This window comes from Lepisosteus platostomus, chromosome 2 (assembly GCF_059453375.1).
Source record: "Lepisosteus platostomus isolate fLepPlt1 chromosome 2, fLepPlt1.hap1, whole genome shotgun sequence".
Taxonomy (NCBI): domain Eukaryota; kingdom Metazoa; phylum Chordata; class Actinopteri; order Semionotiformes; family Lepisosteidae; genus Lepisosteus; species Lepisosteus platostomus.
Genome location: NC_142612.1, coordinates 6377059 through 6395120, shown reverse-complemented (window position 1 = coordinate 6395120; position 18062 = coordinate 6377059). Strand labels below are relative to the sequence as shown.

Here is an 18062-nt window from a genome sequence, read left to right as displayed (position 1 = left end):
GTGTCTGTGAAAATAAATACAGGTGTTTCTAGGCTAAGGAGGAAGTGTAACCCTAAACCTTTCTTCCCTTCTACCCTATCAATCATGTGGAAGACAGTACAATCCCAAATACATTTAAATCTGTAATCTGTTAATGATTTGTAATGAAAACAATTTAGATGCGTGATGCTTGAGATGTTGTTATATTTCAGGATTTTCTAAAAGATATTTCCCTTATAATTTGGACTAGAATTGCAACTAGTGCTTGTTGACATGTAGGAACAGAGCCTGGTTAGGGCTGGGGTTAGACTTCAGCCATGGTTAGAGCTGTGTTTCACTATAATCATTAAACGTGAGATTCAACCTTAAGTTATGAATATTTAGTGAAAGCTTAATTGTAGGCTTTTCTCATTTACTAACAACATCCTTAACTGCCCTGTGGCCCAGATTTTGAATGTAAGTCTGAAAAGTTCTCCTCACATTGAGATGCAGACGTGACAGGCACCGGACGCTACTGAAATACAAGCGCGATCGGGAGGTAAAGCAGAAGGCAGGATGAAGTCTCCCTTTTCCTTCCCGTCAATGGCGTGCTGATTCTATAAGGTGTATTTTGTGAGAGCGTGAAATTAAACTTGATATGTCGTCCTTCATAAAAACAAAAAGATGAACGGAACCCTTTTGTAATAACAGCAGAATTGTAAAGCATTTCGACCCTCAAGGCTTCAGCTTTGAGCGTTTATTGTTCTGGGCAGCATAATGGAAGACAAAGCAGGATTGTAATAAAATCGCCATCTAAAATACACATTTTGCTATCCTTCCTCTTTTAATAATTACCTTTAACAGAAATAAGTCACTAGGCTCATTATGGCTTTGCATAATACTCGTGGGTCACATTGACATTCCTGTTCTCTCAATGAAACTGCATAGCATATAGAAACACGACTGTGGCCCAGATGCACTGTCATCCTTTTTGTATTCGTTTAATGTAGTTACCTCATTCAAAATAGATACATACGGTACGCCATTAAATTAGGTATTTCTGATCTATCAGATTCTATTTTTTCCTGCAAGTTTATTTCCGACGTTTATATCGGAGTTCAACTCTTAAGTGATTCCTTGCTGTGGGGGTTTTTTGGCAAGAGGAATGCGTTGTGTAACTAACTCGTGAGAAACAAAAATCCTTTAAAAACCATTCCAGCGTGGGAAGCCTAAATATGTGTGGATGTTTTGATTTGCAATGACTTGTACAGTAGGTGGAATTTAGAATCCAGTATTTTTCTAACTTGATTTCCGAGTTCACCTCCACACTCAGCTGCCGTCGCCTGTTTGCAGAACAGTTTTCAGGGGAAGCTGTCAGGGACACAGCTCCAGCCCTGTAGCTCAAGAGTTCTGCTAGAACAGAGGTTACAAATAAGAGAAGGCCATACTGCCCAGTTTGCTCATTTGTTTGCTCGGAGATTAATGATCCATAAAATTGATTCCAAATCAATAATCTCAGCACAAAGCAGTAAAGAAATAGGCAAACAGGCTGGAGTAGAGATGGAACTAGAGATGCATTTTGAGGAAATGAAAGGCGCATCTCAACATGAAAATATCTTGTGTGACAAAAACAGATTTACTGGATTGCATGGGTCAACTAACAGAAACTGTGTGATTAAAAATGACAAAACTGACTGGCAATCAGGTAGCTTGCAAAGAGCTGTGTAAAAGGTTACTCACTGTATTTCCTGCCACACTTCATGAGAAATTAGTAACATTCCAGCACCAGCAATCTTTGGCATTTGAACTTCTTCCTATACATTTAATCTTTACGTACTGGATCGGTGGGAAACCTACCTACAAATTGTATTTTGAACAAAATATTACACTGTAACATGTACTGAGCATCAACAGTTTCTAGCAAGATTTTGAGAAACTGATCATTCAAGACTGACTGTGATACACATGAGTGACTGCCTGTTGCTTAGGGACTACATCACCATAGTCACGAGAGAGCTGACGGGGCACCGGCGATGAGCTGATTTAGCCTGTTGAATGTCAAGCCAGCTGACAAAGAAAAAAAACAACAACAACACACACACATTATCAAGAGAACAGTGCCTTCATATCATCTGTACGCTAGAGGCTTGAAGAGGCCAGGGCCATCTCCGTGCCCATCCGTGGCAGAATCTAACCCAGTCTGTCAATGTGAGGAGACCACAAGTCAGAAAGCTTTGCCAAGATGAACGTAGAGATCAAGGCATGATGGTCTAGGCAGAAATGTCTAGTTATAATAATAATAATAATAATAATAATAATAATAATTGCTTACACTTATATAGCGCTTTCCTGGACACTCCACTCAAAGCGCTTTACAAGTAATGGGGATCCTCTCCACCACCACCAGTGTGCAGCCCCACCTGGATGATGCGACGGCAGCCATAGTGCGCCAGAACGCTCACCACACATCAGCAATCAGTGGGGAGGAGAGCAGAGTAATGTAGCCAATTCATAGAGGGGGATTATTAGGAGGCCATGATCAGTAAGGGCCATTGGGAAATTTGGCCAGGACGCCGGGGTTCCACCCCTACTCTTTTCGAGAAACGCCCTGGGATTTTTAATGACCACAGAGAGTCAGGACCTCGGTTTTACGTCTCATCCGAAGGACGGCGCCTGTTTACAGTATAGTGTCCCCGTCACTATACTGGGGCATTAGGACCCACATGGACCACAGGGTGAGCGCCCCCTGCTGGCCCCACTAACACCTCTTCCAGCAGCAGCCTTAGTTTTTCCCAGGAGGTCTCCCATCCAGGTACTGACCAGGCTCACACCTGCTGAGCTTCAGTGGGCTGCCAGTGGTGAGCTGCAGGGTGACATGGCTGCTGGATGGCTGCTCAGTTGCAACTGAGCTCCAGTTGTAAAGGCAACATTGATCGTGTCCTGAGACTCCACTAGTTTTCCTTCCTGTGAGCTCATCCTAACTTGACAACACGCCAGTGATGCACGTCCTCTCGCTGGTGACACACCTTTTAGTGATGACAATACTTGCAGCTGTAGGCCATGCGGCGGTGAGGTGGTCAGCGTTGCAGCCTTGCAGCGCGGGGGGCCCCGGGTTTGATTGCTGGGGTGCTGTCTGCGTGGAATTTGTGCGTTCTCCCCGTGTCCGATGGGGTTTCCTCTGACTGCCCAGAAACAGACAGGTGGGTTAATTGGCCTCTGGGAAAGTCGGCCCTGGTGTGAGTGTGTGCAGGTCTGTGTCTGTGTCTGTGCCTGCAGTGGAGTGGCGCCCTGTCCGTGGTGCGCCCTGCCTTGTGCCCTTCGTTTGCTGGGACAGGCTCCAGCTCCCTCGCGACCCTCAGTTGTATCAGTTGGATAGCGTGAGGCCCTGATGAGCTCCGACGCTCCTGCATCAATTCCATCAAGTTCCACAGCACCTTCCACACGTGGAAGGAGCTCGTCAGGGCCATCCCTAACGAGATCAGGCCAGGCTTATCAGCCTCATTAGGGAACCTCAAAGACTATTAAAACCCTGGGGAACCATTCCTCAGGGCTCAGACATTTGAATCTTTCACTATAGTGGGTCTTCCGGGTCCCTTGGGTCCTCAAATCATGCCCCCCCCCCCCCCCTCCAATTTTCAGTCCTCCAGTTCCAGTTTCCAGATGCTCCCACTGTTAATCACCCATCAACGCTTCCTCACTCCACCTCAGATCCATCTGCCCCCTCCTGCGCACCTCTCCTGCCTGCTTCACCTGCGCATCTCAGTGGTCCACCACTCCTCCTCCGATTTCCATTTATTACATTATTACCATCCCCTCATCCAATAAACTCCAGAATCTCTACCGCTGGTGAGATTAATCTGGCCACGCCCTTTTTTCCATCCTTGGGCCCGGCGTAGCAGTTAGAGGACGGAGAGGTATTTACGCCACGGATGACCCTGCTGTCAGGCCTGAAGCCCAGGTGAGGGTATGAGCTGGGAAGACGTGTGGAATCCGGCGCTCAGAGACCAGTGAACAGGCCCGGGTTTGTCTGGGCTCTCTGAGAGGAAGGGGGCAAATCGCGACAACCTCGCATCTGAAACTTGGTTGAAACTGTGTGTCATGTACATAGGTACAATGTGCAGTGCTCCCAGTGGCAGCCCCAAGTGTCACTAGCCTGTGCAGAACCCCTGTGAACCATCCGCTGATGACAAATGTCAGTCAGTATAATGAAGCTGCTGTGGCCTGTAAGTATGATAAGATCTCTGTGCACCTGCTACAAAACCAGCTTTGTCATTTTCCTGATAACTTAGTGAAGTTGTTGCCGATACGAGCAATGCATTTAATTTGATGCTCACATACAGCAAATGCTTATACAGTAAAGATAGCTTTTGATGCTATGCATATACAGCAATTGCTTGTGTTAAAGTAAGTGCAACAACATTAGGAACAAGTGAAAAAAAAAGCTCATAACCATTTTAGCTTTTGACATGCAACGCTTGATTTGGAACAATCTGGAGCTGAATAGCTTTGTGCAGCTTTGCGTAGTCTGACAACTCCTTTGCAGTTTGACGATGAAGGAATGTCACTTTTCCTGAAGTTATTAGATGGAAGAATGCAGTACAGAGCTGATGTCAAACTGTTTTAAGATTTTTTTAAAACACCCAGTACACCTTTGTGTACACAGTGTATTTGATTAGAGAGCAAGATAGAAGATTTTGATAAAATACTTCCTGGTACAATATTTTAAAGGTCATGTCAAGTCCATAAACATTAGAACAGACATTTTGTGTAGGTTGTGGTCTATACTTTCCATCATCATTATTATTATTTCTGTTTTTTTTTTCTGTTTTCTGTTCTAGATAAACAGGCTTCCTTCAGGGAATCATAAAATGTCCTTATTGCAAATACACTATTTTACCTCTTTTTTTCAAAGTAAGAGGTCCCTCAGAGATCAGTTTCCCCAGAGTGTTTATGTGCCATTTACATGGGTGTTTGCATAAATGGAACAAAAGAGAACCTTTGGTGCACCAGAAAAATGATAGTGTTTCATGTGTTTCAGCACAAAGAAAGAAACAGACAGTAAGTCTACGATTATTGTAGTACCTCCCAGCCAAACGGTAGATTCCTGCATGAGAGCAGGACACTGTAAAACATCAAGGATGCTGGGAGGAAAGAGGTTCAAGTAAGGAGCTGCATCAGTGTGCGTTGCCTGCAAAGAAATGAGTAAAGGGTCCTTCCATGCTGAAACATAGAAAGAAATTCAAACATTTCAGCTGTTGAGCCTTTTTCAAGGGTGAAAGTTGATTCTAAAAACAGTTCTTCTGCCTCACACCTACATCAAAAAAGAAGGTTGTCTGATTGTCCTTTAAGCACTTAATGGAAATATGTAATAAGAGTTCCATAGGGCAGTTTGTACTCGTGGTTTGTGCTGTCCACAGCACAATCAACCTCTGTGACTGAGGTTGCTGACACTTGCTTGTATCTACCAGCTGCTGACGCGAGGTCTGGGTGAATTTTGGCTTACAGAATTTTTAATCGTATGCATTTGTGTGGTGCATGCAGTATTGACTAAAGCTAGAGCCTATCAGGGCTCTCAGTAGAGAACGCATTCCCTTATCACTCCTGATTTGTAAATTCTGTGTCTTAAGGTTAAGGTCCTTTGTATGAGACGTAAAACCAAGGTCCTGACTCTGTGGTCATTAAAAATCCCAGGGTGTTTCTTGAAAACAGTAGGGGTGTTACCCCGGCATCCTGGCCAAATTACCCATTGGACTTTACCACTAATGGCCTCCTAATAATCCCCATCTCTGAACTGGCTTCATCACTCTGCTCTCCTCCACACTGAGACCTGGTGTGTGGGGAGTGTACTGGTGCATCATTCATTCCCCATTACCTGTAAAGCGCTTTGAGTGGAGTGTCCAGAAAAGTGCTATTTAAGTAGCTCAGACATTCTGCTAAATACATCTACAACATTGGGGGTTCAGGGATAAGGGGGGGGAAATAAGTTGGGTTAACATTTAAATTTCAAAGGTAGCAGATAAAATGTATTTCAAGTTGGACATGTATTCACTTATCACCAGCAGATGTAAAGATAGTAGAATTAATGTGACAGTTTCGTTTGGGTTTTTTTTTAGAGATAACACTTCTGGCATTACTAGAAGGGTGTTAAAATGAAACGTTCTTGAGATGTGAAACTAATTCGCACATTAGTTTCAAACACAATTTAAAAGCAATAGGCAGCAGCCACATTTGTTAGCCGAGACAACTACATTTGTGCATGAGGCAGGATTAAACCTAGGGAACCGACAGCAGGATCTTTCAGAAACCAGCACTGTAAATCTCTGGATCACTCAAACCTTTATTTTAAGACCTTTAAGAAATGACAAAAAAAAGAGAGTTTTAAAGAATGATGATAGTTTGAGAATCGAGAACACAATTAAAAAATCCCCATCTACTACCAAATAGGTGGCAGAACAAGATCAGAAGAGCCTGATTCTGAAAGCTATGATGGCGGAGAATATTTTCAGCAATACTTATTCTATATGACTTTGAAAATGACCTTCTTTTTTGAGAAATCACACTTGCTTCTGAGGTGGAATTTTTTTTCCTGACATTATTGACAGGATTAATGATGAAGCACTATTCTGGTTGAGTACAGTTTTGACGATATAATTTCACGGTGCTATTGAAAGGGCTAGAGAACAACGCCACTAGGTGGCCGTTTCTCAAAATACAGCTGTCAATATCCTTATTGTTCTCAAACTATTCTGTGTGAGTTGTCATCTGCAATCATTTGATTTATCCCAGATGAAGCAAATGCACAGTGGACAAACAGATTCAGGGAATAATATATACAAACTACAATCACTTGACAATCCAAGAAAATTGTACATTTTAACCAATTAAGAACATAAACCTAGTCACTAACTGCACATTATATACACAGAAGTAAGCAATTAAATGACTGGCTCTCTAAATGATCCTCACATTTGGAATTACTGTTTGTTTGAAATGTACTGTAATTCTAACCTGAAAGTGTAATCACAAGAGGGAGAAATGGGCATGACATGAACATCGGCAGACTGCTCTTTTTTCTGTCAGACATTCCCGGTCCTGGTCCTGCTGGTTGTGTCCCAGCTCAGCTCTTGGCTACACAACTGAACCCCTAACTGACTGCAAAATAAGATCAATTTGACCTGGCTGCCTTTTCCTCAAATTGTTCTGTTTTCTAACTGCAACCCGTTCAGGGTCAAATCCCAATCACACCAGGGCCAGTTTTCCCAGAAGACCATTAACTTCCCAGCCCTCACCAATCATGGCCTCCTAACAATCCCCCTCTGTAAATTGGCTTCATTACTCTGCTCTTCTCCCCACTGATAGCTGATGTGTGGTGAGCGTTCTGGCGCACTATGGCTGCCGTCGCATCATCCAGGTGGGGCTGCACACTGGTGGGGGTGGAGGGGATCCCCATTACCTGTAAATTGCTTTGAGCGGAGTGTCCAGAAAAGCGCTATATAAGTGTAAGCAATTATTATTATCATCCAGGTGGGGCTGCACACTGGTGGTGGTGGAGGGGATCCCCATTACCTTTAAAGAGCTTTGAGTTTTCTTTTTCTTTTCAGCATGGAATAAACATAAGTTTTTGCTTAAACCTATTACTTGTACTTTTCACAATTCAATTGTTGCTGGATTGTTTTTTAACCATGTTCTTATATCTTTATTCACGCTGTTTTTTTTTTATTTTACCCCGAATGGTCATATTTTATTTTGACAGTGTATCAACCAAAATTGAACAAGCTCTCGATATATGCTGTACATAATGACCTTGATTGTTTAAACCATTTGTTCGATGAAGATATGACAAAGTAAAATGTTGTGTGTGTTGTTAAATAAGACAAATAAATAAATACAAATATTAGATAGATGAAGACCAGATCTCATTTTAGGAGCCATTCATGCAGAAATCCAGATAATTCCTAAGGGTTCACAAACTTTTTCTCATAACTGTAAAGCCTCGAGCTGCTGTTTTTTTTTAACGGCTGTCCTCCCTTGCCACACAATACGTGCCCCTTAAAACATTTACACGGCAAATTAAAACAGAACAACTAATCTAGGTGCGATACATCACAAATACTAAAATAAATCGAAAATCTATCTGCCTCCCTTTTCCCCGCGACTCTTTCGAGTACCACAGCTATCGTGTCGCACACCTGAACGGTACAGCGAATCTTGTACATTTGTTTCTCATTTTAAAGAATTATCGGAAAATAAAAATAAATCTACAGCATGTCACCGTCCCTCACGTGTGTGAATTTCATAGTGATAAAGCCTTGATGTTCTTAAGTGTATCAATAGGAAAAGGCACAGAGTTTGGGTCACGTAGCAGTAATCATTTTAATATCACTAACGTGGAACCGAGGGGAAAGTGCGACAGTTATGATCACTTTACGGGAGTGTGGCAAATCTGTTGGATAAGTGGTCTGTTCTGGTTCAGACATACTGGGCGGGCTGTATCCCATTTATTGTTGGGACTACACAGGTTAAAAATATAATAATGGTCAGATTTTAAAAAAAAAACAGCAGGTCAAGATGGACATTCCTTAAAACCCTGTAGGCTCGCGCGTTCCGCTCGGCGGCGGCGAGGGGTTATGACGTCACGCGCCAGCGACCACCCTCCCCAGGAGCGCGCGCGCGCCTGCAGTTTTCCGGGCAGGAGCCGCGGCGATTCGGCCATTTCCAGCGCGCGTCTGCAGCTCGAGCCGAACGGTTTGCGGCGGTGTGGCCTCGCGCTGGGGGGTGGGAGGGGGAAGTGGAGGAAGAGGAAGAGGAAGATGAAGGAAGATGTCTGAGAGCCAAGCCGAGGCGGGAAACGAGATGCCGTCGAAAAAGCAGAAACTGAGCAGCGACGAGAACAGCAACCCCGATCTTTCGGGGGATGAAAACGTAAGGCCGAGCTGAGCGCTTCTGAGAGAGCGGTGACTTTCAGCGTCGGGGATGCGGGCGGCGTGAGGTTCCCCTTGACGCCCGTGTCTCGATTTTAGACTAAAAAGTTGGGTGTAAAAATGGGTGACTGCTGAACCACAGCAGAGGCCCCGATCTCTGTGCAACAGCGTGAGCCGCTCACCCGCGCTGGTGGCGTTACAGCTGCTGCTGTAGTCTCGGTTCAGAGCTGGCTACTACTGGCACGAAATTATATTTTTGCCCGGCGATGTAGAAACGGAACGGTATTTCCATCAGGAATATTCTGTTCGTCGTGCGGCCGCAGACAGAAGCTCCTAGTTGTCTTCGTTCGGCACTCTTATTCTCTAAATTTGATATTTTTGGGGGTTTCATGTTTCTCGTCAGATCAAACTTATTTATATTAGTTCGATGTGTTTTTTTTTTCTTCTTCCGCGAGATACAGGGGAGATTCGCGGTGCCCAGCCTCAAGGTGCCCGTTGTCTCCCCGTGAGGTCGGTCACCACTCCTGGAAAATAACGTTACAATCCTGCTAAACAGGTCGTCAGACAGCAGTTAACGTGCCGAAACCCTCGTTACTTCAGACCTTCTTTAAAATGCTTTTCAATGCTAATACCGTTTAAACCGGTGGCTTAAAATACCGTTTGTTTTGTGTGTGTTTTTTCTTTGTAGTACTTCGTTTCGGTTGTTTTAAGAAACAGTCAATTGAAGGGTGAAGGACACCTTTACTGCAGCAGCGCTACAGAATTTATCACTCGTCTCTAAAACACGTCACCAAAACGAACCGCTCACTGCCGAGATGGCGAGACGCTCAGTAGAGACAGAGCTCCCCGGAGACCTCATTGACAGTCTGAGAAGGAGACTGAGCATTCAGTTGTCGGGCTGACGTGCTGTTTTCATTCAGCCGTACGTGTGATAGAGGATTTCGTGTCGTTTTTAGCTGTTACGGTCTTCAAAACGAAGACGGATGTTTTCAGTGTTAGAAAATGTGTAGCATTTTAAAGCAAGGAACGGGTGAATGCAGGGTCTTCCTGTTGAAGAGACAGGTTAAGGAGCCGCACGTTGAATAAGCTTGTAGGACGTTATCGTCTTTCTTTACATAGAACAGCCTTGAAAATGGCCCGGAAAATTCCGATGAGTTTTCAAACTCAGGGTACGAAAAAAATCACATGATTGCTGTTTATTTTATCAACATACACGGTTAATTCAGGATTTGAGTGTGGCTTTTGTGCTGGGAGCTGGAAATTTCTTCAGACCTAGTTGCCCTTATTGAGGTGCAAGAGGATTAAAATGGGTACTGGGATTATATTTTCTAGAATATTTCATCGTTTTTTAATGTAATGGTCGACACCCGGTTGGATTCGAGTATTTGTTTGCCATTGCATCAATGCAAAACGTAATTAAAATGTACTGAATGAGGTTTCTCTAGCGTGCTGCAATAGAAGAATCAATCACTCGTTTTGTTGAAATAAATACAAGGTGGTCAAGTGACTTCCTGTTGACTTTGAAGCCGGGCAGGATTTTAACCCTGTTCTTAAACTAAACTTTGTTAATTTGTAAACTCGCTCATCTTTGCCATGTGTAATACCAATCAGACAAATCAGTGAAATTGTTCAGCTTTTCAGTCTGTCTGTTGGCAGGAATAGGGAGCAGCCGATCGGGATTTCACATTTCCTGAATTTGGGCATTACGGACCAGTTTTCATCCCAGGTTACAAAGCTGAATGTACATTTTTAGTTCAATTTCCGGTCAGCTTTTGGAATCTCTCCCTGTCTCAAAGTGTCCCATTGTATGCAGAGTCCCATAAATTACAATGCAGTTAATTGTGAGGATCAACAGTCAGTCTTCTGAGGGTTATCAATCTCAAATCTCCCTTGCAGATTTGGTTTTATTTATTTGGTTTTATTTTTTTTCCACTCCATGGCATTAAAATGATCAGTGTGCCACGCTGGATGTGTGGCTGAAAGTGCCCCAAGGAAGACGCTGCCACTCTGTGCTGTCTGTGTTGCAGGACGATGCCATCAGTATAGAGAGTGGGACCAACACCGAGCGCCCAGACACCCCCACCAACACGCCCAACGCCCCCGGCAGGAAGAGCTGGGGCAAGGGCAAGTGGAAATCCAAGAAGTGTAAATACTCCTTCAAGTGCGTCAACAGCCTCAAGGTGAGTGTAGCCACAGGAGTGTGCTGAACTAGCTTGTGAGTGTATGAAGTAGGAGGACAGGTCTTTTCCCAGTTTTGGATGAAACGGAAAACCGAGGTCCCGAACCTCTATGGTCATTAAAAATCCCAGGGTCGTTTTTGAAAAGAGTAGGGGTGTTAATCCTTTTGACCTGGATACATTTCCCCCAGGCCTTTACCAATCATGGCCTCCTAATAATCCCCATCTCTGAACTGGCTTCATCACTCTGTTCTCCTCCCTACTGAGAGCTGGTGTGTAAAGAGCTTTAAGTGGAGTGTCCAGAAAAGTTCTATATAAGTGTCAGGACTAATAGTATTAACAGTTCAGAGAGGTTCGACATGCACTTGGTGTTTTGGAACGTGACATGGAGCTGTGCTTTCACAATTCCCCTAAACTGTAATTTTTAGTGCCTGCAGTGCAAAGGGGATGCTTAATGGACATATTTGGAATGTGCAGAATGTGAATAACCAAGCAAGCATCTTTCCATTATGCATGCTTTCCTGGTGGAAGGCACTTGAGAATGAGAGCAGTAGGATAATTGAAAATGGCGGAATAAAAGGAGGCACCAGTCTGTGGTCTGCCTGATTCGGAGAGCTGGTCTTCACTTGTCTCTCCCGCCTCATGGTGTCATTGCTTTGAATCGCAGGAGGACCATGGGCAGCCTCTGTTTGGGGTGCAGTTTAACTGGCACAGTAAGGAGGGAGACCCCCTGGTCTTCGCTACAGTGGGAAGCAACAGGGTAAGTACCTGCACCAGTTATGTTACCTGTGCAAACAGCAGGACACTTTCATGGCTATGGTTATAGTATGTTTAAGCTGGTGTTCAAATGTAAATAAGGTGGGGAATATTTCTAGGGTTTGAATAAGGATCTGAATTATTAACTGGTGTGATCAACATACGGGGCAGTGTGGTGGCTCTATGGCTAAGGATCTGCGCCTGTGGCTGGAAGGTTGCTGGTTCATATCCTGCAGCTGGCAGAGGAATCCTACTCCGTTGGGCCCCTGAGCAAGGCCCTTAACCCCAACTGCTCCAGGGGTGCCGTATAAAAGGCTGACCCTGCGCTCTGACCCCAAGCTTCTCTCCCTGTTTGTGTGTCTCATAGAGGGCAAGTTCGGGTACAAATTCCTAATACAAGAAATTGTATATGGCCAGTAAAGTGATCTTATACTGCAGTGCTTTTCAATGTCAACCAAACAAGTATAATTCAAATTAGTATGAAGTTGCGGTGAAAGCTGTGATTAAGCAGATGACTCAGCTCGGGGACTGTTTTCACTCTATAAAAATATTGGCTGTGTTTACCTACCAGTAACAAAAAGTCAACAAATAGCTTGTATAAGTTAAAAGAAGGTTTCACAGTTGAAACATTCTCTTTTCTTTTCCTTTCAGCATGGAATAAACTTTTACCCATTATAAGAGAAGCAGTTTAAAGTCCACTGTAAATGTAAGGTGGAGCTTTTGTTTTTTTCTGCAGGTAACTCTGTATGAATGCCATTCCCAAGGAGAGATCCGCCTGCTTCAGTCCTACGTGGATGCTGATGTATCCTTTCCCTTGTCACCTGAGGCTGACATTGAAGTCCTACGTCCAGTGGCAGGAGAGCTTGTGTGGAGCTGGTGACTCAGAGAAGTGTGGGCACTGAAGAGATCTGAGCCTCTGGTTCCTCGGCAGCCTCTGGTCCTGCCTCCACGCTCTCGGCAGTGGTGAGCAGACAGGACCAGGGCGGCTCTAAAGCTTCCTCTGCTGTCAAATCTGCGTTCCTGCAGCAGTGCCTGGCGCTAGATCTTCTTCTAAAACAGAAATGCTGTTTTTTTTTTGGGGGGGGATTGCTTTGTCTTCAGGTTAAAACAGACCAACAACCAGCAGCTCCTCGGGGGGAAAAAAAGGTGAATCCCCCCTTTTGTGTCAGAATCGAAGAGACTTGATTAAAAACGGCCGGGGGGGGAGGGTGGGCGATGCTAATCACGAGGGTGCCCGTTAAGCATGAGCGCTTGGGTCCTTAACCTGCGGTGCCGACCAGGCTGATGAGAATTTCTACACGTGCGCCTGGACGTTCGACAGCAGCACGAGTCACCCCCTTCTTGCGGTGGCGGGGTCAAGGGGCATCATCCGCGTCATCAATCACATCACCATGCAGTGCATCAAGGTGGGCGTCGGCCGTCCCCGCAGCGAGCTCGTGCTCAGCCTTTACACCACACGAGGCAGAGCGTGGCTTCTCCTTTGGGATGAGATGAAGGGTTGTGTTTTGTCTCCAGTCTGGAGCGTGCCTTTCAGTCCTCAGCCTGCTGTACAAGTCCGCGTTTTCACTTATACATCTAAAACTCTCTAAATTCCTGGTGGAATGGGCTCAGACCAGCTGTTTGCTCAGATCCAAGGAAGCAGGATGTGCCTCTGAAATCGCGTGCCACAGATGTGGAAGTTTGTTTTACACATATGGTACGGTCTACAAGTCCTAAGCCTTGGTTAGCAGGATGTCATCACAGTACCAATGTTCACCTTTAAGTTTCTGGGAAAACCAAGCCCAAAATTGACGGTCTATTGACAAATGACGCATAAGTAAGATTATTGTATTGAATTTCATATATTCAGTGTTTTTAAGCAATTCTTTGTTCCATTTAAATTGGTTACAAAGCCTTTATGTAAACCTGCCCCTTAAACTGCTCAGTACTGCTTTAGCCTCAAGGGGAATTTGCCATTATATGAGGATGATGATCTTTAGGAATTGCTTTGCAGTGCACAGCTGATTGACACTGCACCCTGGGTTCTGCTGTACAGCTTTCTGCCCGGAGCCTTTCTCGGATGTTGCTCCTAAACTTTACTTGAAGCAGCAAACCTAAATGTAGTGATCTCTTTCCCTTTTTGCAGCACTACGTGGGACACGGGAATGCAATCAATGAGCTGAAATTTCACCCTCGAGACCCGAACCTCCTGTTGTCCGTCAGTAAAGGTAAAATTGTCTGTCCTGCCTGCATCTGAAAGATTTTGAGGCGTAGTCTTTTTCCAAAAGGTATCCAAAACATACTATATGCCGTGCAGTAGAAATGCAACATGTTGCAGCTTTTGAATATGGAAAATAACAGAGGACTGAAAGAGAGCTGATTCTATCATAGTCTGCTGCTTAGTATCAAACACGAACTGTAAGTGCACAATTCAGCCAGAAGATGAAGAGACAGGGCTTAAAATGAAAGGAAGGAAAGAGTTTACAGTTTGACTGGTGCTGCTGAACGCTGGGTGTTCAGGAGTTGTGTTCTCCTTGCAGATCACGCTCTCAGGCTGTGGAACATCCAGACAGATACCCTGGTTGCCATATTTGGGGGAGTTGAGGGTCACCGCGATGAAGTTCTCAGTGCGGTAAGTATGTGCTTCAGGACTCAGTAAGAGACATCGTCAGGTGATAAAGTATTCCTAGGAGTTTCAGGCTAACACGACTGGATTAATAAAGGAAGTGGCTTTTTCCTTGATTTGTTGTGGTGGGTGGAAGGTGAAACAAGGCATCCAATGTGATTGTGTCATTACCTTTTTTGACTTTGGAGCTGCTGTAGCGTTCAGCATAGAGTAAATGAAAGTTTCTCTGTAATCAGGATTTTGATCTCTTGGGGGAGAAGATCATGTCATGCGGTATGGACCACTCTCTCAAGCTGTGGAGGATTAACTCGGAGAGGATGCAGAAAGCCATTCGGGGCTCTTATGAATACAACCCCAGCAAAACCAACAGGTAATCTCATTCATTTTCTTTTGGAGTCAAAACATTGTTCTTGCTTCCTGACAGTTTTAAATTTAGGCTTTAACAATATTATTTTTTTCTTTGGGGAAAGGCCTTTTGTCTCCCAGAAGATCCATTTCCCCGATTTCTCCACACGAGACATTCATAGGAATTACGTTGACTGTGTACGATGGCTGGGAGACCTAATACTGTCTAAGGTGAGCATCAAAGGTGTTAACAGTTGCTTGTGTGTATGTGGTAACATCTATGACCTAATTGTGTGCTCATGAAACTAAGGTGATCTCTAATGACTTATGTTTATTTTATGCTTGTGGTGTGTGTATTGTCTCAATTTTACGTATTTGTGAGATAGGACTAGTGGATGGCACTGGAGAAAACACTAACAGGCACAAACATCGACCATAGTTTGTACCTGGTATTACAGACGACAATGCATTGATGTCCTGTTAGGTCTGAACTCAGGCATAGGAGCCAAGCTGAACTCTTTACAATTGTTAACCTATGCTACAGTGTCTCAGTCCTTGCCTGCTCCTCTCCGTAGTCATGTGAAAATGCCATCGTGTGCTGGAAGCCAGGAAAGATGGAAGATGACATTGACAGGATCAGAGCTAACGAATCCAATGTCACCATTCTGGGGCGCTTTGACTACAGCCAGTGTGACATCTGGTACATGCGTTTCTCTATGGACTTTTGGCAGAAGGTAGAGAATCTTTCTTTACAGTTTCGCAAGAGTGCTGGATAATCATAAAGTGTAAGCCCACGTTTTATTTTGCTCTGCTTGCTGTGTGTAGTACCATCTCCAGTGTTGTTTTTCCTTGGCAGATGCTGGCTTTGGGCAATCAGGTTGGGAAACTCTATGTGTGGGACCTTGAAGTGGAAGACCCTCATAAAGCAAAGTAAAGAGACTTATGAATTGCTTCATATACTATGTGAATACACAAAGTACTGAAATGATGCATTGCATTGATTGTGTGTTAGGAATGACATTATCTTCCGCAGTTAATTGCAGTTTCTAAAAAAGTTGTGCTCTTGGTCTTCTTGTTTAATTAGGATTTACTTCTTCTGTGCATCAGAATAAGGAATTGCAATATTCCTTGCAAATTATTTGAATAACTTCTGTTTCATCCTCTCAGATTACATCAACAGTAACAGCTAAATCAAAATAGTACAAGCTGGGCTTTCTTCTCTTGAATGCTCTAGGACAGACTTTGACATGCATTAACTGAAATCTTTTTTTTCTCAATAACTATGCTAATTGAAATGTGACTGTTTTAAAACAGTATAATGTCACACTCTTTGAATCGTGTTTTTATAGTTTGGAATCAGTGTTCAATATGTTGATCGATTTAATTGATTTGTTTGATTTAGTTAAACTGTAAAGAAAGGGAGTAACAATATGCACCAGCCGTGTATGGAAAGCCTTTGGTGAGCGTCTCTGTGGAGAAGGCTTTGATATCCCCGGCTTGGCTCTGTGTTTGTTGATAAAGATTTGAAGCAGGTCATGTCATTCTGAGTGCCTTGAGAACAGAAGCCAGGTATTAGTCGTCTGTGTTGTAGGCATGGTGTTTCAGTACCGCCCCTCCAGAACAGGGCTGACTCATCCTTTGCTGTTTTCCAGATGCACCACCCTGACGCACCCGAAGTGCAACGCTGCTATCCGCCAGACCAGCTTCAGCCGCGACAGCAGCATCCTGATCGCGGTGTGCGACGACGCCTCCATCTGGCGCTGGGATCGCTTGCGCTGATCAGCTGCCCAGTCGCATGCCCACGCCGACCTGCTGCCCTTCAGTAGTGTTGGCTTGTGAAGGTTTCGGTGGGCAGCTGCCCTCCTATCCCAGGCCTCTGAGGTCTTTTTAACTCCCTTGTCCTTTTCATTTCTTGTGTTTCTTGTTCCTTGTTGCCTTTAATAAATTTTTATTTTTCTAATCCCTATTTTTTTTTTTATCTGAAGGTCTCCCTAGTGGAGGAACTGAAGCAGTAGTGAGATTTGTTTTTACTGAGTCACTTTTTGGTTTTTTGTTTTGTTTAGAGTGTTTGTGGTAGGGGTGGATAATGCAGTTAAATATGCAGGCATGCACTGCTTTCAACAATCCCACTATGCACAGTTTTGCTCTCACGAATGTATGAAATTAATATCAAAGTGAAATTTTAACACGTAAAGAAAGCTGAAATGCAATGCTTGCCTTGTATAGATGGCAATGCTGTTTAGAGTGTTTGGTCATTTAAAAACTATTTAAATCAAAGTTAAAACTTGCATGGGGCCCATATTTCACCTCCGTTCATTTTGGATATTGTGAATGTTAAAGCACATCCATTGGAGAATAGCAAGTCCACCTGACTTCATTAATTTTATGTGAACATTTAGAGGTGGAGTGTCTTTAAAACTTCACACAATATTTTCAGACCTCTATAAAGAGCTGGTATGAGTTCTAGAGCTCAAACCACTCCCTGCAGCCTTCAACACAATGACTAACACTGAACAACACTGATGTAGGCGTAACACAAACGTACAGGGAAAACGTCTTTATAAAATTGGATCAAACTAAATGGAGGTAAAAAGAACCCATCCTTCAGTCCTTGTACAAGAATGCATCTATGAGCAAAAGAGACAAACGGCCAGGCGGATGTAAAAAGGAGAAATTCCACACCTGAAAACCATTCTTTCCTCGACTAGAAGAGAAAACTGGCAGGTTTTATTTCACCAAAGAGGAATCAAATTCTCCTGCCTTGCTGATCGTCCTGCTCGGTTTTTGCAATTTTTTAATGTAAAGAGTTGGTTACATGAGCCTCAATATCCAGGTGGAGGAAATCGCCAGAATCCTGAGCCTGGAAGATACGAGCCTCCAGTTAGCTGGGGGCTGTTCATCTCACAGGTGCCTACTGGGCTGTAGAGGGGTTTATCAGAAGCTTGTAACCCCTCTTGCCCGGCAATTCCAATAAGGCTAGTAAGAAAGATGAAGCCCCCCCCCCCAAGATACGGAGCAGTGTATAGGACAGACAAGCCTGCACATTAAAATACTAGAGACGACATAATACTCGCATGCATTGATTCTGTAGATGTATTTATATTAATAGCCAGAAGCAAAATTGAGTACAGAAATATTAATTGGGGAAAAAATAAGTTCATTCAAAAAATCTCTTGGAAAAAAATGGAAAACGGCCAGATCAAATACCTTATATTTTAATTGAATGTTAATATTTTAACGCAACGGGGGCTCAGGCGGGCGCCCTTGCCGCATTAGGTCGGCCCCGCACCATAGGGGGCT

At 43.9% G+C, this 18062-nt stretch overlaps 1 protein-coding gene across 1 annotated transcript; it reads left to right on the top strand.

Annotated features, from left to right (window-relative positions):
- Window positions 1-8659: 8659 nt before the first annotated feature.
- On the top strand, window positions 8660-16722 carry eed (embryonic ectoderm development). The gene is made up of 12 exons (XM_088648038.1): window positions 8660-8880; window positions 10907-11059; window positions 11724-11816; window positions 12549-12614; window positions 13093-13218; window positions 13938-14019; window positions 14332-14423; window positions 14654-14787; window positions 14888-14993; window positions 15338-15496; window positions 15619-15692; window positions 16415-16722. The coding sequence occupies exons 1-12, from the start codon at window positions 8779-8781 to the stop codon at window positions 16539-16541; spliced, it is 1314 nt and encodes a 437-aa protein (XP_088504164.1). The 5' UTR covers window positions 8660-8778; the 3' UTR covers window positions 16542-16722.
- Window positions 16723-18062: the final 1340 nt, after the last annotated feature.